Genomic DNA, 27,615 nt, shown 5'->3' on the forward strand with positions numbered 1-27,615 from the left:
CCCCCCCCCCTACACCCCTCACCCACACCCGCTACACCACTCACCCACACCCCCCTACACCCTCACCCACACCCCCTACACCCCTCACCCACAGCCCCCTACACCCCTCACCCACACCCCCTACACCACTCACCCACCCCCCCCTACACCCCTCACCCACCACCCCCTACACCCCTCACCCACACCCGCTACACCCCTCACCCACACCCCCCCTACACCCCTCACCCACCCCCCCTACACCCCTCACCCACACCCCCCTACACCCCTCACCCACATTCCCCTATCACCCCTCACCCACATTCCCCCTACACCCCTCACCCCACACCCCCTACACCCCTCACCCACACCCCCCTACACCCCTCACCCACACCCCCCTACACCCCTCACCCACACCCCCCCTACACCCCTCACCCACACCCCCCTACACCCCTCACCCACACCCCCCTACACCACTCACCCACACCCCCTACACCCCTCACCCACACCTCCTACACCCCTCACCCCCTACACCCCTCACCCTCACCCCCTACACCCCTCACCCACACACCCCTATACCCCTCACCCACACCCCCTACACCACTCACCCACACCCCCCTACACCCCTCACCCACACCCCTCTACACCCCTCACCCACACCCCCCCCTACACCCCTCACCCACACCCCCTCACACCCCTCACCCACACCCCCCTACAACCCCTCACCCACACACCCCCCTACACCCCTCACCCACACCCCCCTACACCCCTCACCCACACCCCCCTGCACACCTCACCCACACCCCTCACCCACACCCCCCTACACCCCTCACCCACACCCCTCACCCACACCCCCCTACACCACTCACCCACACTCCCCCTACACCCCTCACCCACACCCCCCTACACCCCTCACCCACAGCCCCTACACCCCTCACCCACACCCCCTACACCCTCACCCACCCCCCTACACCCCTCACCCACAGCCCCTACACCCCTCACCCACACCCCTCACCCACACCCCCCTACCACCCCTCACCCACACCCCCCTACACCCCTCACCCACACCCCCCTACACCCCTCACCCACACCCCCCTACACCCCTCACCCACACACCCCTATACCCCTCACCCACACCCCCCTACACCACTCACCCACACTCCCCTACACCCCTCACCCCACCCCCCCTACACCCCTCACCCCCTACACCCCTCACCCACACCCCCCTACACCACTCACCCCACCCTCCTACACCCCTCACCCCCTACACCCCTCACCCTCACCCCCTACACCCCTCACCCACACACGCCTATACCCCTCACCCACACCCCTCTACACCACTCACCACACTCCCCTACACCCCTCACCCACACCCCCCTACCACCCCTCACCCCCTACACCCTTCACCCTCACCCCCCTTCTCACCCTCAGCTCCTTTCAAGCAGAAAGTGATCTCTGTCTGATCCTTCACCGAGAATTCATCAAACTCCATCGGGGTCAGAACCATCTCTGTCTGCATCGTCTTCCTGGGATCTGGGAATGATCGGAGAAGAGAGAGAGGGAGCAGCTCAGAGAGACTCGTCCAGATCACACCACATACCACCCCCCCCCAGCCCGGAGTGACCCTTACCCTCCTGAATAAACCCTGACTCTGTACGGTTACACAGTGAGTGACCCTTACCCTGCTGAATAAACCCTGACTCTGTACGGTTACACAGTGAGTGACCCTTACCCTGCTGAATAAACCCTGACTCTGTACGGTTACACAGTGAGTGACCCTTACCCTGCTGAATAAACACAGACTCTGTACGGTTACACAGTGAGTGACCCTTACCCTGCTGAATAGACCCTGACTCTGTACGGTTACACAGTGAGTGACCCTTACCCTGCTGAATAAACCCTGACTCTGTACGGTTACACAGTGAGTGACCCTTACCCTGCTGAATAAACCCTGACTCTGTACGGTTACACAGTGAGTGACCCTTACCATGCTGAATAAACCCTGACTCTGTACGGTTACACAGTGAGTGACCCTTACCCTGCTGAATAAACCCTGACTCTGTACGGTTACACAGTGAGTGACCCTTACCCTGCTGAATAAACACTGACTCTGTACGGTTACACAGTGAGTGATCCTTAACCTGCTGAATAAACCCTGACTCTGTACGGTTACACAGTGAGTGACCCTTACCCTGCTGAATAAACCCTGACTCTGTACGGTTACACAGTGAGTGACCCATACCCTGCTGAATAAACCCTGACTCTGTACGGTTACACAGTGACCCTTACCCTGCTGAATAGACCCTGACTCTGTACGGTTACACAGTGACCCTTACCCTGCTGAATAAACACTGACTCTGTACGGTTACACAGTGAGTGACCCTTACCCTGCTGAATAAACCCTGACTCTGTACGGTTACACAGTGAGTGACCCTTACCCTGCTGAATAAACCCTGACTCTGTACAGTTACACAGTGAGTGACCCTTACCCTCCTGAATAAACCCTGACTCTGTACGGTTACACAGTGAGTGACCCTTACCCTGCTGAATAAACCCTGACTCTGTACGGTTACACAGTGAGTGACCCTTACCCTGCTGAATAAACACTGACTCTGTACGGTTACACAGTGAGTGACCCTTACCCTGCTGAATAAACCCTGACTCTGTACGGTTACACAGTGAGTGACCCTTACCCTGCTGAATAAACACAGACTCTGTACGGTTACACAGTGAGTGACCCTTACCCTGCTGAATAAACCCTGACTCTGTACGGGTACACAGTGAGTGACCCTTACCCTGCTGAATAAACCCTGACTCTGTACGGTTACACAGTGAGTGACCCTTACCCTGCTGAATAAACCCTGACTCTGTACGGTTACACAGTGAGTGACCCTTACCCTGCTGAATAAACACTGACTCTGTACGGTTACACAGTGAGTGATCCTTAACCTGCTGAATAAACCCTGACTCTGTACAGTTACACAGTGAGTGACCCTTACCCTGCTGAATAAACCCTGACTCTGTACGGTTACACAGTGAGTGACCCTTACCATGCTGAATAAACACTGACTCTGTACGGTGACACAGTGAGTGACCCTTACCCTGCCGAATAAACCCTGGCTCTGTACGGTTACACAGTGACTGACCCTTAGCCTGGCGAATAACCCCTGACTCTGTACGGTTACACAGTGAGTGACCCTTACCCTGGGGAATAAACCCTGACTCTGTACGGTTAAACAGTGAGTGACCCTTACCCTGCTGAATAAACACTGCCTCTGTACGGTTACACAGTGAGTGACCCTTACCCTGCTGAATAAACCCTGAATCTGTACGGTTACACAGTGAGTGACCCTTACCCTGCTGAATAAACACTGACTCTGTACGGTTACACAGTGAGTGACCCTTACCCTGCTGAATAAACCCTGACTCTGTACGGTTACACAGTGAGTGACCCTTACCCTGCTGAATAAACCCTGACTCTGTACGGTTACACAGTGAGTGACCCTTACCCTGCTGAATAAACCCTGAATCTGTACGGTTACACAGTGAGTGACCCTTACCCTGCTGAATAAACACTGACTCTGTACGGTTACACAGTGAGTGACCCTTACCCTGCTGAATAAACCCTGACTCTGTACGGTTACACAGTGAGTGACCCTTACCCTGCTGAATAAACACTGACTCTGTACGGTTACACAGTGAGTGACCCTTACCCTGCTGAATAAACACTGACTCTGTACGGTTACACAGTGAGTGACCCTTACCCTGCTGAATAAACACTGACTCTGTACGGTTACACAGTGAGTGACCCTTACCCTGCTGTATAAACCCTGAATCTGTACGGTTACACAGTGAGTGACCCTTACCCGGCTGAATAAACCCTGACTGTACGGTTACACAGTGAGTGACCCTTACCCTGCTGAATAAACCCTGACTCTGTACGGTTACACAGTGAGTGACCCTTACCCTGCTGAATAAACCTTGACTCTGTACGGTTACACAGTGAGTGACCCTTACCCTGCTGAATAAACAATGACTCTGCACGGTTAAACAGTGAGTGACCCTTACCCTGCTGAATAAACCCTGACTCTGTACGGTTACACAGTGAGTGACCCTTACCCTGCTGAATAAACACAGACTCTGTACGGTTACACAGTGAGTGACCATTACCCTGCTGAATAGACCCTGACTCTGTACGGTTACACAGTGAGTGACCCTTACCCTGCTGAATAAACCCTGACTCTGTACGGTTACACAGTGACCCTTACCCTGCTGAATAGACCCTGACTCTGTACGGTTACACAGTGACCCTTACCCTGCTGAATAAACACTGACTCTGTACGGTTACACAGTGAGTGACCCTTACCCTGCTGAATAAACCCTGACTCTGTACAGTTACACAGTGAGTGACCCTTACCCTCCTGAATAAACCCTGACTCTGTACGGTTACACAGTGAGTGACCCTTACCCTGCTGAATAAACCCTGACTCTGTACGGTTACACAGTGAGTGACCCTTACCCTGCTGAATAAACCCTGACTCTGTACGGTTACACAGTGAGTGACCCTTACCCTGCTGAATAAACCCTGACTCTGTACGGTTACACAGTGAGTGACCCTTACCCTGCTGAATAAACCCTGACTCTGTACGGTTACACAGTGACCCTTACCCTGCTGAATAGACCCTGACTCTGTACGGTTACACAGTGACCCTTACCCTGCTGAATAAACCCTGACTCTGTACGGTTACACAGTGAGTGACCCTTACCCTGCTGAATAAACCCTGACTCTGTACGGTTACACAGTGAGTGACCCTTACCCTGCTGAATAAACCCTGACTCTGTACGGTTACACAGTGAGTGACCCTTACCCTGCTGAATAAACACTGACTCTGTACGGTTACACAGTGAGTGATCCTTAACCTGCTGAATAAACCCTGACTCTGTACGGTTACACAGTGAGTGACCCTTACCCTGCTGAATAAACCCTGACTCTGTACGGTTACACAGTGAGTGACCCTTACCCTGCTGAATAAACCCTGACTCTGTACGGTTACACAGTGACCCTTACCCTGATGAATAGACCCTGACTCTGTACGGTTACACAGTGACCCTTACCCTGCTGAATAGACCCTGACTCTGTACGGTTACACAGTGAGTGACCCTTACCCTGCTGAATAAACCCTGACTCTGTACGGTTACACAGTGAGTGATCCTTACCCTGCTGAATAAACCCTGACTCTGTACGGTTACACAGTGAGTGACCCTTACCCTGCTGAATAAACCCTGACTCTGTACGGTTACACAGTGAGTGACCCTTACCCTGCTGAATAAACACTGACTCTACGGTTACACAGTGAGTGATCCTTAACCTGCTGAATAAACCCTGACTCTGTACGGTTACACAGTGAGTGACCCTTACCCTGCTGAATAAACACTGACTCTGTACGGTTACACAGTGAGTGACCCTTACTCTGCAGAATAAACCCTGACTCTGTACAGTAACACAGTGAGTGACCCTTACCCTGCTGAATAAACCCTGACTCTGTACGGTTACACAGTGAGTGATCTTTAACCTGCTGAATAAACCCTGACTCTGTACGGTTACACAGTGAGTGACCCTTACCCTGCTGAATAAACCCTGACACTGTACGGTTACACAGTGAGTGACCCTTACCCTGCTGAATAAACCCTGACTCTGTACGGTTACACAGTGAGTGACCCTTACCCTGCTGAATAAACACTGACTCTGTACGGTTACACAGTGAGTGACCCTTACCCTGCTGAATAAACCCTGACTCTGTACCGTTACACAGTGAGTGACCCTTAACCTGCTGAATAAACCCTGACTCTGTACGGTTACACAGTGAGTGACCCTTACCCTGCTGAATAAACCCTGACTCTGTACGGTTACACAGTGAGTGACCCTTACCCTGCTGAATAAACCCTGACTCTGTACGGTTACACAGTGAGTGACCCTTACCCTGCTGATTAAACCCTGACTCTGTACGGTTACACAGGGAGTGACCCTTACCCTGCTGAATAAACACTGACATTGTACGGTTACACAGTGAGTGACCCTTACCCTGCTGAATAAACCCTGACTCTGTACGGTTACACAGTGAGTGACCCTTACCCTGCCGAATAAACCCTGGCTCTGTACGGTTACACAGTGACTGACCCTTAGCCTGGCGAATAACCCCTGACTCTGTACGGTTACACAGTGAGTGACCCTTACCCTGGGGAATAAACCCTGACTCTGTACGGTTACACAGTGAGTGACCCTTACCCTGCTGAATAAACACTGCCTCTGTACGGTTACACAGTGAGTGACCCTTACCCTGCTGAATAAACCCTGAATCTGTACGGTTACACAGTGAGTGACCCTTACCCTGCTGAATAAACACTGACTCTGTACGGTTACACAGTGAGTGACCCTTACCCTGCTGAATAAACCCTGACTCTGTACGGTTACACAGTGAGTGACCCTTACCCTGCTGAATAAACCCTGACTCTGTACGGTTACACAGTGAGTGACCCTTACCCTGCTGAATAAACACTGACTCTGTACGGTTACACAGTGAGTGACCCTTACCCTGCTGAATAAACCCTGACTCTGTACGGTTACACAGTGAGTGACCCTTACCCTGCTGAATAAACCCTGACTCTGTACGGTTACACAGTGAGTGACCCTTACCCTGCTGAATAAACCCTGACTCTGTACGGTTACACAGTGAGTGACCCTTACCCTGCTGAATAAACCCTGAATCTGTACGGTTACACAGTGAGTGACCCTTACCCTGCTGAATAAACCCTGACTCTGTACGGTTACACAGTGAGTGACCCTTACCCTGCTGAATAAACCCTGACTCTGTACGGTTACACAGTGAGTGACCCTTACCCTGCTGAATAAACACTGACTCTGTACGGTTACACAGTGAGTGACCCTTACCCTGCTGAATAAACACTGACTCTGTACGGTTACACAGTGAGTGACCCTTACCCTGCTGAATAAACCCTGACTCTGTACGGTTACACAGTGAGTGACCCTTACCCTGCTGAATAAACACTGACTCTGTACGGTTACACAGTGAGTGACCCTTACCCTGCTGAATAAACACTGACTCTGTACGGTTACACAGTGAGTGACCCTTACCCTGCTGAATAAACACTGACTCTGTACGGTTGCACAGTGTGTGACCCTTACCCTGGGGAATAAACACGGACTCTGTACGGTTACACAGTGAGTAACCCTTACCCTGCTGAATAAACACTGACTCTGTACGGTTACACAGTGAGTAACCCTTACCCTGCTGAATACACCCTGACTCTGTACGGTTACACAGTGAGTGACCCTTACCCTGCTGAATAAACACTGACTCTGTACGGTTACACAGTGAGTGACCCTTACCCTGCTGAATAAACACTGACTCTGTACGGTTACACAGTGAGTGACCCTTACCCTGCTGAATAAACCCTGACTCTGTACAGTTACACAGTGAGTGACCCTTACCCTGCTGAATAAACACTGACTCTGTACGGTTACACAGTGAGTGACCCTTACCCTGCTGAATAAACCCTGACTCTGTACGGTTACACAGTGAGTGACCCTTACCCTGCTGAATAAACCCTGACTCTGTACGGTTACACAGTGACCCTTACCCTGCTGAATAAACCCTGACTCTGTACAGTTACACAGTGAGTGACCCTTACTCTGCAGAATAAACCCTGACTCTGTACAGTTACACAGTGAGTGACCCTTACCCTGCTGAATAAACACTGACTCTGTACAGTTACACAGTGGGTGACCCTTACCCTGCTGAATAAACCCTGACTCTGTACGGTTACAGAGTGAGTGACCCTTACCCTGCTGAATAAACCCTGACTCTGTACAGTTACACAGTGAGTGACCCTAACCCTGCTGAATAAACCCTGACTCTGTACGGTTACACAGTGAGTGACGCTTACCCTGCTGAATAAACCCTGACTCTGTACGGTTACACAGTGAGTGACCCTTACCCTGCTGAATAAACACTGACTGTGTACGGTTACACAGTGATAGACCCTTACCCTGCTGAATAAACACTGACTCTGTACGGTTACACAGTGAGTGACCCTTACCCTGCTGAATAAACACTGACTCTGTCCGGTTACACAGTGAGTGACCCTTACCCTGCTGAATAAACACTGACTCTGTACGGTTGCACAGTGTGTGACCCTTACCCTGGGGAATAAACACGGACTCTGTACGGTTACACAGTGAGTAACCCTTACCCTGCTGAATAAACACTGACTCTGTACGGTTACACAGTGAGTGACCCTTACCCTGCTGAATAAACCCTGACTCTGTACGGTTACACAGTGAGTGACCCTTACCCTGCTGAATAAACCCTGACTCTGTACAGTTACACAGTGAGTGACCCTTACCCTGCTGAATAAACACTGACTCTGTACGGTTACACAGTGAGTGACCCTTACCCTGCTGAATAAACACTGACTCTGTACGGTTACACAGTGAGTGACCCTTACCCTGCTGAATAAACACTGACTCTGTACAGTTACACAGTGAGTGACCCTTACCCTGCAGAATAAACCCTGACTCTGTACAGTTACACAGTGAGTGACCCTTACCCTGCTGAATAAACACTGACTCTGTACAGTTACACAGTGAGTGACCCTTACCCTGCTGAATAAACACTGACTCTGTACGGTTACACAGTGAGTGACCCTTACCCTGCTGAATAAACCCTGACTCTGTACGGTTACACAGTGAGTGACCCTTACCCTGCTGAATAAACCCTGACTCTGTACGGTTACACAGTGACCCTTACCCTGCTGAATAAACGCTGACTCTGTACGGTTACACAGTGAGTGACCCTTACCCTGCTGAATAAACACTGACTCTGTACAGTTACACAGTGAGTGACCCTTACCCTGCTAAATAAACACTGACTCTGTACGGTTACACAGTGAGTGACCCTTACCCTGCTGAATAAACCCTGACTCTGTACGGTTACACAGTGAGTGACGCTTACCCTGCTGAATAAACCCTGACTCTGTACGGTTACACAGTGAGTGACCCTTACCCTGCTGAATAAACACTGACTCTGTACGGTTACACAGTGAGAGACCCTTACCCTGCTGAATAAACACTGACTCTGTACGGTTACACAGTGAGTGACCCTTACCCTGCTGAATAAACACTGACTCTGTACGGTTACACAGTGAGTGACCCTTACCCTGCTGAATAAACCCTGACTCTGTACGGTTACACAGTGAGTGACCCTTACCCTGCTGAATAAACACTGACTCTGTACGGTTACACAGTGACACTTACCCTGCTGAATAAACACTGACTCTGTACGGTTACACAGTGAGTAACCCTTACCCTGCTGAATAAACCCTGACTCTTACGGTTACACAGTGAGTGACCCTTACCCTGCTGAATAAACACTGACTCTGTACGGTTACACAGTGAGTGACCCTTACCCTGCTGAATAAACACTGACTCTGTACGGTTACACAGTGAGTGACCCTTACCCTGCTGAATAAACACTGACTCTGTACGGTTACACAGTGAGTGACCCTTACCCTGCTGAATAAACACTGACTCTGTACGGTTACACAGTGAGTGACCCTTACCCTGCTGAATAAACCCTGACTCTGTACGGTTACACAGTGAGTGACCCTTACCCTGCTGAATAAACCCTGACTCTGTACGGTTACACAGTGACCCTTACCCTGCTGAATAAACCCTGACTCTGTACAGTTACACAGTGAGTGACCCTTACCCTGCAGAATAAAACCTGACTCTGTACAGTTACACAGTGAGTGACCCTTACCCTGCTGAATAAACACTGACTCTATACAGTTACACAGTGGGTGACCCTTACCCTGCTGAATAAACACTGACTCTGTACGGTTATAGAGTGAGTGACTCTTACCCTGCTGAATAAACCCTGACTCTGTACGGTTACACAGTGAGTGACCCTTACCCTGCTCAATAAACACTGACTCTGTACAGTTACACAGTGAGTGACCCTTACCCTGCTCAATAAACACTGACTCTGTACGGTTACACAGTGAGTGACCCTTACCCTGCTGAATAAACCCTGACTCTGTACGGTTACACAGTGAGTGACCCTTACCCTGCTGAATAAACCCTGACTCTGTACGGTTACACAGTGAGTGACCGTTACGCTGCTGAATAAACCCTGACTCTGTACGGTAACACAGTGAGTGACCCTTACCCTGCTGAATAAACCCTGACTCTGTACGGTAACACAGTGAGTGACCCTTACCCTACTGAATAAACACTGACTCTGTACGGTTACACAGTGAGTGACCCTTACCCTGCTGAATAAACACTGACTCTGTACGGTTACACAGTGAGTAACCCTTACCCTGCTGAATAAACACTGACTCTGTACGGTTACACAGTGAGTGACCCTTACCCTGAATAAACACTGACTCTGTACGGTTACACAGTGAGTGACCCTTACCCTGCTGAATAAACACTGACTCTGTACGGTTACACAGTGAGTGACCCTTACCCTGCTGAATAAACCCTGACTCTGTACGGTTACACAGTGAGTGACCCTTACCCTGCTGAATAAACCCTGACTCTGTACAGTTACACAGTGAGTGATCCTTACTCTGCTGAATAAACCCTGACTCTGTACGGTTACACAGTGAGTGACCCTTACCCTGGGGAATAAACACTGACTCTGTACGGTTACACAGTGAGTGACCCTTACCCTGCTGAATAAACACTGACACTGTACGGTTACACAGTGACCCTTACCCTGCTGAATAAACACTGACTCTGTACGGTTACACAGTGAGTGACCCTTACCCTGCTGAATAAACCCTGACTCTGTACGGTTACACAGTGAGTGACCCTTACCCTGCTGAATAAACCCTGACTCTGTACGGTTACACAGTGAGTGACCCTTACCCTGCTGAATAAACACTGACTCTGTACGGTTACACAGTGAGTGACGCTTACCCTGCTGAATAAACCCTGACTCTGTACGGTTACACAGTGAGTGACCCTTACCCTGCTGAATAAACACTGACTCTGTACGGTTACACAGTGAGAGACCCTTACCCTGCTGAATAAACACTGACTCTGTACGGTTACACAGTGAGTGACCCTTACCCTGCTGAATAAACACTGACTCTGTACGGTTACACAGTGAGTGACACTTACGCTGCTGAATAAACCCTGACTCTGTACGGTTACACAGTGAGTGACCCTTACCCTGCTGAATAAACACTGACTCTGTACGGTTACTCAGTGAGAGACCCTTACCCTGCTGAATAAACACTGACTCTGTACGGTTACACAGTGAGTGACCCTTACCCTGCTGAATAAACACTGACTCTGTACGGTTGCACAGTGTGTGACCCTTACCCTGGGGAATAAACACGGACTCTGTACGGTTACACAGTGAGTAACCCTTACCCTGCTGAATAAACACTGACTCTGTACGGTTACACAGTGAGTAACCCTTACCCTGCTGAATACACCCTGACTCTGTACGGTTACACAGTGAGTGACCCTTACCCTGCTGAATAAACACTGACTCTGTACGGTTACACAGTGAGTGACCCTTACCCTGCTGAATAAACACTGACTCTGTACGGTTACACAGTGAGTGACCCTTACCCTGCTGAATAAACCCTGACTCTGTACAGTTACACAGTGAGTGACCCTTACCCTGCTGAATAAACACTGACTCTGTACGGTTACACAGTGAGTGACCCTTACCATGCAGAATAAAACCCTGACTCTGTACGGTTACACAGTGAGTGACCCTTACCCTGCTGAATAAACCCTGACTCTGTACGGTTACACAGTGACCCTTACCCTGCTGAATAAACCCTGACTCTGTACAGTTACACAGTGAGTGACCCTTACTCTGCAGAATAAACCCTGACTCTGTACAGTTACACAGTGAGTGACCCTTACCCTGCTGAATAAACACTGACTCTGTACAGTTACACAGTGGGTGACCCTTACCCTGCTGAATAAACACTGACTCTGTACGGTTATACAGTGAGTGACTCTTACCCTGCTGAATAAACCCTGACTCTGTACGGTTACACAGTAAGTGACCCTTACCCTGCTCAATAAACACTGACTCTGTACGGTTACACAGTGAGTGACCCTTACCCTGCTGAATAAACCCTGACTCTGTACGGTTACACAGTGAGTGACCCTTACCCTGCTGAATAAACCCTGACTCTGTACGGTTACACAGTGAGTGGCCGTTACGCTGCTGAATAAACCCTGACTCTGTACGGTAACACAGTGAGTGACCCTTACCCTGCTGAATAAACACTGACTCTGTACGGTTACACAGTGAGAGACCCTTACCCTGCTGAATAATCACTGACTCTGTACGGTTACACAGTGAGTGACCCTTACCCTGCTGAATAAACACTGACTCTGTACGGTAACACAGTGAGTGACCCTTACCCTGCTGAATAAACACTGACTCTGTACGGTTGCACAGTGTGTGACCCTTACCCTGGGGAATAAACACGGACTCTGTACGGTTACACAGTGAGTAACCCTTACCCTGCTGAATAAACACTGACTCTGTACGGTTACATAGTGAGTAACCCTTACCCTGCTGAATAAACCCTGACTCTGTACGGTTACACAGTGAGTGACCCTTACCCTGCTGAATAAACACTGACTCTGTACAGTTACACAGTGAGTGACCCTTACCCTGCTGAATAAACACTGACTCTGTACGGTTGCACAGTGTGTGACCCTTACCCTGGGGAATAAACACGGACTCTGTACGGTTACACAGTGAGTAACCCTTACCCTGCAGAATAAACCCTGACTCTGTACGGTTACACAGTGAGTGACCCTTACCCTGCTGAATAAACCCTGACTCTGTACGGTTACACAGCGAGTGACCCTTATCCTGAATAAACACTGACTCTGTACGGTTACACAGTGAGTGACGCTTACCCTGCTGAATAAACACTGACTCTGTACGGTTACACAGTGAGTGACCCTTACCCTGCTGAATAAACCCTGACTCTGTACGGTTACACTGCGAGTGACCCTTATCCTGAATAAAGACTGACTCTGTACGGTTACACAGTGAGTGACGCTTACCCTGCTGAATAAACACTGACTCTGTACGGTTACACAGTGAGTTACCCTTACCCTGCTGAATAAACCCTGACTCTGTACGGTTACACAGTGAGTGACCCTTACCCTGCTGAATAAACACTGACTCTGTACGGTTACACAGTGAGTGACCCTTACCCTGCTGAATAAACACTGACTCTGTACGGTTAGACAGTGAGTGACCCTTACCCTGCTGAATAAACACTGACTCTGTACGGTTACACAGTGAGTGACCCTTACCCTGCTGAATAAACCCTGACTCTGTACGGTTACACAGTGACCCTTACCCTGCTGAATAAACCCTGACTCTGTACAGTTACACAGTGAGTGACCCTTACCCTGCAGAATAAACCCTGACTCTGTACAGTTACACAGTGAGTGACCCTTACCCTGCTGAATAAACACTGACTCTATACAGTTACACAGTGGGTGACCCTTACCCTGCTGAATAAACACTGACTCTGTACGGTTATAGAGTGAGTGACTCTTACCCTGCTGAATAAACCCTGACTCTGTACGGTTACACAGTGAGTGACCCTTACACTGCTCAATAAACACTGACTCTGTACGGTTACACAGTGAGTGACCGTTACGCTGCTGAATAAACCCTGACTCTGTACGGTAACACAGTGAGTGACCCTTACCCTGCTGAATAAACCCTGACTCTGTACGGTAACACAGTGAGTGACCCTTACCCTACTGAATAAACACTGACTCTGTACGGTTACACAGTGAGTAACCCTTACCCTGCTGAATAAACCCTGACTGTGTACGGTTACACAGTGAGAGACCCTTACCCTGCTGAATAAACACTGACTCTGTACGGTTACACAGTGAGTGACCCTTACCCTGCTGAATAAACCCTGACTCTGTACGGTAACACAGTGAGTGACCCTTACCCTACTGAATAAACACTGACTCTGTACGGTTACACAGTGAGTGACCCTTACCCTGCTGAATAAACACTGACTCTGTACGGTTACACAGTGAGTAACCCTTACCCTGCTGAATAAACCCTGACTGTGTACGGTTACACAGTGAGAGACCCTTACCCTGCTGAATAAACACTGACTCTGTACGGTTACACAGTGAGTGACCCTTACCCTGCTGAATAAACACTGACTCTGTACGGTTACACAGTGAGTGACCCTTACCCTGCTGAATAAACACTGACTCTGTACGGTTGCACAGTGAGTGACCCTTACCCTGCTGAATAAACACTGACTCTGTACGGTTACACAGTGAGAGACCCTTACCCTGCTGAATAAACACTGACTCTGTACGGTTACACAGTGAGTGACCCTTACCCTGCTGAATAAACACTGACTCTGTACGGTTACACAGTGAGTGACCCTTACCCTGCTGAATAAACACTGACTCTGTACGGTTGCACAGTGTGTGACCCTTACCCTGGGGAATAAACACGGACTCTGTACGGTTACACAGTGAGTAACCCTTACCCTGCTGAATAAACACTGACTCTGTACGGTTACACAGTGAGTAACCCTTACCCTGCTGAATACACCCTGACTCTGTACGGTTACACAGTGAGTGACCCTTACCCTGCTGAATAAACACTGACTCTGTACGGTTACACAGTGAGTGACCCTTACCCTGCTGAATAAACACTGACTCTGTACGGTTACACAGTGAGTGACCCTTACCCTGCTGAATAAACACTGACTCTGTACGGTTACACAGTGAGTGACCCTTACCCTGCTGAATAAACCCTGACTCTGTACGGTTACACAGTGAGTGACCCTTACCCTGCTGAATAAACCCTGACTCTGTACGGTTACACAGTGACCCTTACCCTGCTGAATAAACCCTGACTCTGTACAGTTACACAGTGAGTGACCCTAACCCTGCTGAATAAACACTGACTCTGTACGGTTACACAGTGAGTGACCCTTACCCTGCTGAATAAACACTGACTCTGTACGGTTACACAGTGAATGACCCTTACCCTGCTGAATAAACCCTGAATCTGTACGGTGACACAGTGAGTGACCCTTACCCTGCCGAATAAACCCTGGCTCTGTACGGTTACACAGTGACTGACCCTTAGCCTGGCGAATAACCCCTGACTCTGTACGGTTACACAGTGAGTGACCCTTACCCTGGGGAATAAACCCTGACTCTGTACGGTTAAACAGTGAGTGACCCTTACCCTGCTGAATAAACACTGCCTCTGTACGGTTACACAGTGAGTGACCCTTACCCTGCTGAATAAACCCTGAATCTGTACGGTTACACAGTGAGTGACCCTTACCCTGCTGAATAAACACTGACTCTGTACGGTTACACAGTGAGTGACCCTTACCCTGCTGAATAAACCCTGACTCTGTACGGTTACACAGTGAGTGACCCTTACCCTGCTGAATAAACCCTGACTCTGTACGGTTACACAGTGAGTGACCCTTACCCTGCTGAATAAACCCTGAATCTGTACGGTTACACAGTGAGTGACCCTTACCCTGCTGAATAAACACTGACTCTGTACGGTTACACAGTGAGTGACCCTTACCCTGCTGAATAAACACTGACTCTGTACGGTTACACAGTGAGTGACCCTTACCCTGCTGAATAAACACTGACTCTGTACGGTTACACAGTGAGTGACCCTTACCCTGCTGAATAAACCCTGAATCTGTACGGTTACACAGTGAGTGACCCTTACCCGGCTGAATAAACCCTGACTGTACGGTTACACAGTGAGTGACCCTTACCCTGCTGAATAAACCCTGACTCTGTACGGTTACACAGTGAGTGACCCTTACCCTGCTGAATAAACCTTGACTCTGTACGGTTACACAGTGAGTGACCCTTACCCTGCTGAATAAACAATGACTCTGCACGGTTAAACAGTGAGTGACCCTTACCCTGCTGAATAAACCCTGACTCTGTACGGTTACACAGTGAGTGACCCTTACCCTGGTGAATAAACACAGACTCTGTACAGTTACACAGTGAGTGACCCTTACCCTGCTGAATAGACCCTGACTCTGTACGGTTACACAGTGAGTGACCCTTACCCTGCTGAATAAACCCTGACTCTGTACGGTTACACAGTGACCCTTACCCTGCTGAATAGACCCTGACTCTGTACGGTTACACAGTGACCCTTACCCTGCTGAATAAACACTGACTCTGTACGGTTACACAGTGAGTGACCCTTACCCTGCTGAATAAACCCTGACTCTGTACAGTTACACAGTGAGTGACCCTTACCCTCCTGAATAAACCCTGACTCTGTACGGTTACACAGTGAGTGACCCTTACCCTGCTGAATAAACCCTGACTCTGTACGGTTACACAGTGAGTGACCCTTACCCTGCTGAATAAACCCTGACTCTGTACGGTTACACAGTGAGTGACCCTTACCCTGCTGAATAAACCCTGACTCTGTACGGTTACACAGTGAGTGACCCTTACCCTGCTGAATAAACCCTGACTCTGTACGGTTACACAGTGACCCTTACCCTGCTGAATAGACCCTGACTCTGTACGGTTACACAGTGACCCTTACCCTGCTGAATAAACCCTGACTCTGTACGGTTACACAGTGAGTGACCCTTACCCTGCTGAATAAACCCTGACTCTGTACGGTTACACAGTGAGTGACCCTTACCCTGCTGAATAAACCCTGACTCTGTACGGTTACACAGTGAGTGACCCTTACCCTGCTGAATAAACACTGACTCTGTACGGTTACACAGTGAGTGATCCTTAACCTGCTGAATAAACCCTGACTCTGTACGGTTACACAGTGAGTGACCCTTACCCTGCTGAATAAACCCTGACTCTGTACGGTTACACAGTGAGTGACCTTTACCCTGCTGAATAAACCCTGACTCTGTACGGTTACACAGTGACTCTTACCCTGATGAATAGACCCTGACTCTGTACGGTTACACAGTGACCCTTACCCTGCTGAATAGACCCTGACTCTGTACGGTTACACAGTGAGTGACCCTTACCCTGCTGAATAAACCCTGACTCTGTACGGTTACACAGTGAGTGATCCTTACCCTGCTGAATAAACCCTGACTCTGTACGGTTACACAGTGAGTGACCCTTACTCTGCAGAATAAACCCTGACTCTGTACAGTTACACAGTGAGTGACCCTTACCCTGCTGAATAAACCCTGACTCTGTACGGTTACACAGTGAGTGATCTTTAACCTGCTGAATAAACCCTGACTCTGTACGGTTACACAGTGAGTGACCCTTACCCTGCTGAATAAACCCTGATACTGTACGGTTACACAGTGAGTGACCCTTACCCTGCTGAATAAACCCTGACTCTGTACGGTTACACAGTGAGTGACCGTTACCCTGCTGAATAAACACTGACTCTGTACGGTTACACAGTGAGTGACCCTTACCCTGCTGAATAAACCCTGACTCTGTACCGTTATACAGTGAGTGACCCTTAACCTGCTGAATAAACCCTGACTCTGTACGGTTACACAGTGAGTGACCCTTACCCTGCTGAATAAACCCTGACTCTGTACAGTTACACAGTGAGTGACCCTTACCCTGCTGAATAAACCCTGACTCTGTACGGTTACACAGTGAGTGACCCTTACCCTGCTGAATAAACACTGACTCTGTACGGTTACACAGTGAGTGACCCTTACCCTGCTGAATAAACACTGACTCTGTACGGTTGCACAGTGAGTGACCCTTACCCTGCTGAATAAACACTGACTCTGTACGGTTACACAGTGAGAGACCCTTACCCTGCTGAATAAACACTGACTCTGTACGGTTACACAGTGAGTGACCCTTACCCTGCTGAATAAACACTGACTCTGTACGGTTACACAGTGAGTGACCCTTACCCTGCTGAATAAACACTGACTCTGTACGGTTGCACAGTGTGTGACCCTTACCCTGGGGAATAAACACGGACTCTGTACGGTTACACAGTGAGTAACCCTTACCCTGCTGAATAAACACTGACTCTGTACGGTTACACAGTGAGTAACCCTTACCCTGCTGAATACACCCTGACTCTGTACGGTTACACAGTGAGTGACCCTTACCCTGCTGAATAAACACTGACTCTGTACGGTTACACAGTGAGTGACCCTTACCCTGCTGAATAAACACTGACTCTGTACGGTTACACAGTGAGTGACCCTTACCCTGCTGAATAAACACTGACTCTGTACGGTTACACAGTGAGTGACCCTTACCCTGCTGAATAAACCCTGACTCTGTACGGTTACACAGTGAGTGACCCTTACCCTGCTGAATAAACCCTGACTCTGTACGGTTACACAGTGACCCTTACCCTGCTGAATAAACCCTGACTCTGTACAGTTACACAGTGAGTGACCCTAACCCTGCTGAATAAACACTGACTCTGTACGGTTACACAGTGAGTGACCCTTACCCTGCTGAATAAACACTGACTCTGTACGGTTACACAGTGAATGACCCTTACCCTGCTGAATAAACCCTGAATCTGTACGGTGACACAGTGAGTGACCCTTACCCTGCCGAATAAACCCTGGCTCTGTACGGTTACACAGTGACTGACCCTTAGCCTGGCGAATAACCCCTGACTCTGTACGGTTACACAGTGAGTGACCCTTACCCTGGGGAATAAACCCTGACTCTGTACGGTTAAACAGTGAGTGACCCTTACCCTGCTGAATAAACACTGCCTCTGTACGGTTACACAGTGAGTGACCCTTACCCTGCTGAATAAACCCTGAATCTGTACGGTTACACAGTGAGTGACCCTTACCCTGCTGAATAAACACTGACTCTGTACGGTTACACAGTGAGTGACCCTTACCCTGCTGAATAAACCCTGACTCTGTACGGTTACACAGTGAGTGACCCTTACCCTGCTGAATAAACCCTGACTCTGTACGGTTACACAGTGAGTGACCCTTACCCTGCTGAATAAACCCTGAATCTGTACGGTTACACAGTGAGTGACCCTTACCCTGCTGAATAAACACTGACTCTGTACGGTTACACAGTGAGTGACCCTTACCCTGCTGAATAAACACTGACTCTGTACGGTTACACAGTGAGTGACCCTTACCCTGCTGAATAAACACTGACTCTGTACGGTTACACAGTGAGTGACCCTTACCCTGCTGAATAAACCCTGAATCTGTACGGTTACACAGTGAGTGACCCTTACCCGGCTGAATAAACCCTGACTGTACGGTTACACAGTGAGTGACCCTTACCCTGCTGAATAAACCCTGACTCTGTACGGTTACACAGTGAGTGACCCTTACCCTGCTGAATAAACCTTGACTCTGTACGGTTACACAGTGAGTGACCCTTACCCTGCTGAATAAACAATGACTCTGCACGGTTAAACAGTGAGTGACCCTTACCCTGCTGAATAAACCCTGACTCTGTACGGTTACACAGTGAGTGACCCTTACCCTGGTGAATAAACACAGACTCTGTACAGTTACACAGTGAGTGACCCTTACCCTGCTGAATAGACCCTGACTCTGTACGGTTACACAGTGAGTGACCCTTACCCTGCTGAATAAACCCTGACTCTGTACGGTTACACAGTGACCCTTACCCTGCTGAATAGACCCTGACTCTGTACGGTTACACAGTGACCCTTACCCTGCTGAATAAACACTGACTCTGTACGGTTACACAGTGAGTGACCCTTACCCTGCTGAATAAACCCTGACTCTGTACAGTTACACAGTGAGTGACCCTTACCCTCCTGAATAAACCCTGACTCTGTACGGTTACACAGTGAGTGACCCTTACCCTGCTGAATAAACCCTGACTCTGTACGGTTACACAGTGAGTGACCCTTACCCTGCTGAATAAACCCTGACTCTGTACGGTTACACAGTGAGTGACCCTTACCCTGCTGAATAAACCCTGACTCTGTACGGTTACACAGTGAGTGACCCTTACCCTGCTGAATAAACCCTGACTCTGTACGGTTACACAGTGACCCTTACCCTGCTGAATAGACCCTGACTCTGTACGGTTACACAGTGACCCTTACCCTGCTGAATAAACCCTGACTCTGTACGGTTACACAGTGAGTGACCCTTACCCTGCTGAATAAACCCTGACTCTGTACGGTTACACAGTGAGTGACCCTTACCCTGCTGAATAAACCCTGACTCTGTACGGTTACACAGTGAGTGACCCTTACCCTGCTGAATAAACACTGACTCTGTACGGTTACACAGTGAGTGATCCTTAACCTGCTGAATAAACCCTGACTCTGTACGGTTACACAGTGAGTGACCCTTACCCTGCTGAATAAACCCTGACTCTGTACGGTTACACAGTGAGTGACCTTTACCCTGCTGAATAAACCCTGACTCTGTACGGTTACACAGTGACTCTTACCCTGATGAATAGACCCTGACTCTGTACGGTTACACAGTGACCCTTACCCTGCTGAATAGACCCTGACTCTGTACGGTTACACAGTGAGTGACCCTTACCCTGCTGAATAAACCCTGACTCTGTACGGTTACACAGTGAGTGATCCTTACCCTGCTGAATAAACCCTGACTCTGTACGGTTACACAGTGAGTGACCCTTACCCTGCTGAATAAACCCTGACTCTGTACGGTTACACAGTGAGTGACCCTTACCCTGCTGAATAAACACTGACTCTGTACGGTTACACAGTGAGTGATCCTTAACCTGCTGAATAAACCCTGACTCTGTACGGTTACACAGTGAGTGACCCTTACCCTGCTGAATAAACACTGACTCTGTACGGTTACACAGTGAGTTACCCTTACTCTGCAGAATAAACCCTGACTCTGTACAGTTACACAGTGAGTGACCCTTACCCTGCTGAATAAACCCTGACTCTGTACGGTTACACAGTGAGTGATCTTTAACCTGCTGAATAAACCCTGACTCTGTACGGTTACACAGTGAGTGACCCTTACCCTGCTGAATAAACCCTGATACTGTACGGTTACACAGTGAGTGACCCTTACCCTGCTGAATAAACCCTGACTCTGTACGGTTACACAGTGAGTGACCGTTACCCTGCTGAATAAACACTGACTCTGTACGGTTACACAGTGAGTGACCCTTACCCTGCTGAATAAACCCTGACTCTGTACCGTTATACAGTGAGTGACCCTTAACCTGCTGAATAAACCCTGACTCTGTACGGTTACACAGTGAGTGACCCTTACCCTGCTGAATAAACCCTGACTCTGTACAGTTACACAGTGAGTGACCCTTACCCTGCTGAATAAACCCTGACTCTGTACGGTTACACAGTGAGTGACCCTTACCCTGCTGAATAAACCCTGACTCTGTACGGTTACACAGTGAGTGACCCTTACCCTGCTGAATAAACCCTGACTCTGTACGGTTACACAGTGAGTGACCCTTACCCTGCTGATTAAACCCTGACTCTGTACGGTTACACAGTGAGTGACCCTTACCCTGCTGAATAAACACTGACATTGTACGGTTACACAGTGAGTGACCCTTACCCTGCTGAATAAACCCTGACTCTGTACGGTTACACAGTGAGTGACCCTTACCATGCTGAATAAACACTGACTCTGTACGGTGACACAGTGTGTGACACTTACCCTGCCGAATAAACCCTGGCTCTGTACGGTTACACAGTGACTGACCCTTAGCCTGGCGAATAACCCCTGACTCTGTACGGTTACGCAGTGAGTGATCCTTACCCTGGGGAATAAACCCTGACTCTGTACGGTTACACAGTGAGTGACCCTTACCCTGCTGAATAAACACTGCCTCTGTACGGTTACACAGTGAGTGACCCTTACCCTGCTGAATAAACCCTGAATCTGTACGGTTACACAGTGAGTGACCCTTACCCTGCTGAATAAACACTGACTCTGTACGGTTACACAGTGAGTGACCCTTACCCTGCTGAATAAACCCTGACTCTGTACGGTTACACAGTGAGTGACCCTTACCCTGCTGAATAAACCCTGACTCTGTACGGTTACACAGTGAGTGACCCTTACCCTGCTGAATAAACCCTGAATCTGTACGGTTACACAGTGAGTGACCCTTACCCTGCTGAATAAACCCTGACTCTGTACGGTTACACAGTGAGTGACCCTTACCCTGCTGAATAAACCCTGACTCTGTACGGTTACACAGTGAGTGACCCTTACCCTGCTGAATAAACACTGACTCTGTACGGTTACACAGTGAGTGACCCTAACCCTGCTGAATAAACACTGACTCTGTACGGTTACACAGTGAGTGACCCTTACCCTGCTGAATAAACACTGACTCTGTACGGTTACACAGTGAATGACCCTTACCCTGCTGAATAAACCCTGAATCTGTACGGTGACACAGTGAGTGACCCTTACCCTGCCGAATAAACCCTGGCTCTGTACGGTTACACAGTGACTGACCCTTAGCCTGGCGAATAACCCCTGACTCTGTACGGTTACACAGTGAGTGACCCTTACCCTGGGGAATAAACCCTGACTCTGTACGGTTAAACAGTGAGTGACCCTTACCCTGCTGAATAAACACTGCCTCTGTACGGTTACACAGTGAGTGACCCTTACCCTGCTGAATAAACCCTGAATCTGTACGGTTACACAGTGAGTGACCCTTACCCTGCTGAATAAACACTGACTCTGTACGGTTACACAGTGAGTGACCCTTACCCTGCTGAATAAACCCTGACTCTGTACGGTTACACAGTGAGTGACCCTTACCCTGCTGAATAAACCCTGACTCTGTACGGTTACACAGTGAGTGACCCTTACCCTGCTGAATAAACCCTGAATCTGTACGGTTACACAGTGAGTGACCCTTACCCTGCTGAATAAACACTGACTCTGTACGGTTACACAGTGAGTGACCCTTACCCTGCTGAATAAACACTGACTCTGTACGGTTACACAGTGAGTGACCCTTACCCTGCTGAATAAACACTGACTCTGTACGGTTACACAGTGAGTGACCCTTACCCTGCTGAATAAACCCTGAATCTGTACGGTTACACAGTGAGTGACCCTTACCCGGCTGAATAAACCCTGACTGTACGGTTACACAGTGAGTGACCCTTACCCTGCTGAATAAACCCTGACTCTGTACGGTTACACAGTGAGTGACCCTTACCCTGCTGAATAAACCTTGACTCTGTACGGTTACACAGTGAGTGACCCTTACCCTGCTGAATAAACAATGACTCTGCACGGTTAAACAGTGAGTGACCCTTACCCTGCTGAATAAACCCTGACTCTGTACGGTTACACAGTGAGTGACCCTTACCCTGGTGAATAAACACAGACTCTGTACAGTTACACAGTGAGTGACCCTTACCCTGCTGAATAGACCCTGACTCTGTACGGTTACACAGTGAGTGACCCTTACCCTGCTGAATAAACCCTGACTCTGTACGGTTACACAGTGACCCTTACCCTGCTGAATAGACCCTGACTCTGTACGGTTACACAGTGACCCTTACCCTGCTGAATAAACACTGACTCTGTACGGTTACACAGTGAGTGACCCTTACCCTGCTGAATAAACCCTGACTCTGTACAGTTACACAGTGAGTGACCCTTACCCTCCTGAATAAACCCTGACTCTGTACGGTTACACAGTGAGTGACCCTTACCCTGCTGAATAAACCCTGACTCTGTACGGTTACACAGTGAGTGACCCTTACCCTGCTGAATAAACCCTGACTCTGTACGGTTACACAGTGAGTGACCCTTACCCTGCTGAATAAACCCTGACTCTGTACGGTTACACAGTGAGTGACCCTTACCCTGCTGAATAAACCCTGACTCTGTACGGTTACACAGTGACCCTTACCCTGCTGAATAGACCCTGACTCTGTACGGTTACACAGTGACCCTTACCCTGCTGAATAAACCCTGACTCTGTACGGTTACACAGTGAGTGACCCTTACCCTGCTGAATAAACCCTGACTCTGTACGGTTACACAGTGAGTGACCCTTACCCTGCTGAATAAACCCTGACTCTGTACGGTTACACAGTGAGTGACCCTTACCCTGCTGAATAAACACTGACTCTGTACGGTTACACAGTGAGTGATCCTTAACCTGCTGAATAAACCCTGACTCTGTACGGTTACACAGTGAGTGACCCTTACCCTGCTGAATAAACCCTGACTCTGTACGGTTACACAGTGAGTGACCTTTACCCTGCTGAATAAACCCTGACTCTGTACGGTTACACAGTGACTCTTACCCTGATGAATAGACCCTGACTCTGTACGGTTACACAGTGACCCTTACCCTGCTGAATAGACCCTGACTCTGTACGGTTACACAGTGAGTGACCCTTACCCTGCTGAATAAACCCTGACTCTGTACGGTTACACAGTGAGTGATCCTTACCCTGCTGAATAAACCCTGACTCTGTACGGTTACACAGTGAGTGACCCTTACCCTGCTGAATAAACCCTGACTCTGTACGGTTACACAGTGAGTGACCCTTACCCTGCTGAATAAACACTGACTCTGTACGGTTACACAGTGAGTGATCCTTAACCTGCTGAATAAACCCTGACTCTGTACGGTTACACAGTGAGTGACCCTTACCCTGCTGAATAAACACTGACTCTGTACGGTTACACAGTGAGTTACCCTTACTCTGCAGAATAAACCCTGACTCTGTACAGTTACACAGTGAGTGACCCTTACCCTGCTGAATAAACCCTGACTCTGTACGGTTACACAGTGAGTGATCTTTAACCTGCTGAATAAACCCTGACTCTGTACGGTTACACAGTGAGTGACCCTTACCCTGCTGAATAAACCCTGATACTGTACGGTTACACAGTGAGTGACCCTTACCCTGCTGAATAAACCCTGACTCTGTACGGTTACACAGTGAGTGACCGTTACCCTGCTGAATAAACACTGACTCTGTACGGTTACACAGTGAGTGACCCTTACCCTGCTGAATAAACCCTGACTCTGTACCGTTATACAGTGAGTGACCCTTAACCTGCTGAATAAACCCTGACTCTGTACCGTTATACAGTGAGTGACCCTTACCCTGCTGAATAAACCCTGAATCTGTACGGTTACACAGTGAGTGACCCTTACCCGGCTGAATAAACCCTGACTGTACGGTTACACAGTGAGTGACGCTTACCCTGCTGAATAAACCCTGACTCTGTACGGTTACACAGTGAGTGACCCTTACCCTGCTGAATAAACCTTGACTCTGTACGGTTACACAGTGAGTGACCCTTACCCTGCTGAATAAACAATGACTCTGCACGGTTAAACAGTGAGTGACCCTTACCCTGCTGAATAAACCCTGACTCTGTACGGTTACACAGTGAGTGACCCTTACCCTGCTGAATAAACAATGACTCTGTACGGTTAAACAGTGAGTGACCCTTACCCTGCTGAATAAACCCTGACTCTGTACGGTTACACAGTGAGTGACCCTTACCCTGCTGAATACACACTGACTCTGTACGGTTACACAGTGAGTGACCCTTACCCTGCTGAATAAACCCTGACTCTGTACAGTTACACAGTGAGAGACCCTTACCCTGCTGAATAAACACTGACTCTGTACGGTTACACAGTGAGTGACCCTTACCCTGCTGAATAAACACTGACTCTGTACGGTTACACAGTGAGTGACCCTTACCCTGCTGAATAAACACTGACTCTGTACGGTTGCACAGTGTGTGACCCTTACCCTGCTGAATAAACACTGACTCTGTACGGTTACACAGTGAGTGACCCTTACCCTGCTGAATAAACACTGAATCTGTACGGTTGCACAGTGTGTGACCCTTACCCTGCTGAATAAACACTGACTCAGTACGGTTACACAGTGAGTGACCCTTCCCCTGCTGAATAAACACGGACTCTGTACAGTTACACAGTGAGTGACCCTTACCCTGCTGAATAAACACTGACTCTGTACGGTTACACAGTGACCCTTACCCTGCTGAATAAACACTGACTCTGTACGGTTACACAGTGAGTGACCCTTACCCTGCTGAATAAACCCTGACTCTGTACAGTTACACAGTGAGTGACCCTTACCCTGCTGAATAAACCCTGACTCTGTACGGTTACAGAGTGAGTGACCCTTACCCTGCTGAATAAACCCTGACTCTGTACAGTTACACAGTGAGTGACCCTAACCCTGCTGAATAAACCCTGACTCTGTACGGTTACACAGTGAGTGACGCTTACCCTGCTGAATAAACCCTGACTCTGTACGGTTACACAGTGAGTGACCCTTACCCTGCTGAATAAACACTGACTCTGTACGGTTACACAGTGATAGACCCTTACCCTGCTGAATAAACACTGACTCTGTCCGGTTACACAGTGAGTGACCCTTACCCTGCTGAATAAACACTGACTCTGTACGGTTGCACAGTGTGTGACCCTTACCCTGGGGAATAAACACGGACTCTGTACGGTTACACAGTGAGTAACCCTTACCCTGCTGAATAAACACTGACTCTGTACGGTTACACAGTGAGTGACCCTTACCCTGCTGAATAAACCCTGACTCTGTACGGTTACACAGTGAGTGACCCTTACCCTGCTGAATAAACCCTGACTCTGTACAGTTACACAGTGAGTGACCCTTACCCTGCTGAATAAACACTGACTCTGTACGGTTACACAGTGAGTGACCCTTACCCTGCTGAATAAACACTGACTCTGTACGGTTACACAGTGAGTGACCCTTACCCTGCTGAATAAACACTGACTCTGTACAGTTACACAGTGAGTGACCCTTACCCTGCAGAATAAACCCTGACTCTGTACAGTTACACAGTGAGTGACCCTTACCCTGCTGAATAAACACTGACTCTGTACAGTTACACAGTGAGTGACCCTTACCCTGCTGAATAAACACTGACTCTGTACGGTTACACAGTGAGTGACCCTTACCCTGCTGAATAAACCCTGACTCTGTACGGTTACACAGTGAGTGACCCTTACCCTGCTGAATAAACCCTGACTCTGTACGGTTACACAGTGACCCTTACCCTGCTGAATAAACGCTGACTCTGTACGGTTACACAGTGAGTGACCCTTACCCTGCTGAATAAACACTGACTCTGTACAGTTACACAGTGAGTGACCCTTACCCTGCTAAATAAACACTGACTCTGTACGGTTACACAGTGAGTGACCCTTACCCTGCTGAATAAACCCTGACTCTGTACGGTTACACAGTGAGTGACGCTTACCCTGCTGAATAAACCCTGACTCTGTACAGTTACACAGTGAGTGACCCTCACCCTGCTGAATAAACACTGACTCTGTACGGTTACACAGTGAGAGACCCTTACCCTGCTGAATAAACACTGACTCTGTACGGTTACACAGTGAGTGACCCTTACCCTGCTGAATAAACACTGACTCTGTACGGTTACACAGTGAGTGACCCTTACCCTGCTGAATAAACCCTGACTCTGTACGGTTACACAGTGAGTGACCCTTACCCTGCTGAATAAACA

General features: G+C 48.9%; 1 protein-coding gene across 1 annotated transcript in view; it reads right to left on the minus strand.

Annotated features, from left to right (window-relative positions):
• Positions 1 to 27,615, minus strand: part of LOC140468495 (cell cycle checkpoint control protein RAD9A-like) — a 119,932-nt gene that overhangs the window by 1,922 nt on the left and 90,395 nt on the right. Inside the window, exon 7 of the mRNA XM_072564575.1 lies at positions 1,402 to 1,509. Coding sequence (XP_072420676.1) covers positions 1,402 to 1,509 — 108 coding nt within the window. The remainder of the gene's footprint in view (positions 1 to 1,401; positions 1,510 to 27,615) is intronic.

The sequence above is a fragment of the Chiloscyllium punctatum genome, chromosome 47 (assembly GCF_047496795.1).
Source record: "Chiloscyllium punctatum isolate Juve2018m chromosome 47, sChiPun1.3, whole genome shotgun sequence".
NCBI classification, from domain to species: Eukaryota; Metazoa; Chordata; class Chondrichthyes; order Orectolobiformes; family Hemiscylliidae; genus Chiloscyllium; species Chiloscyllium punctatum.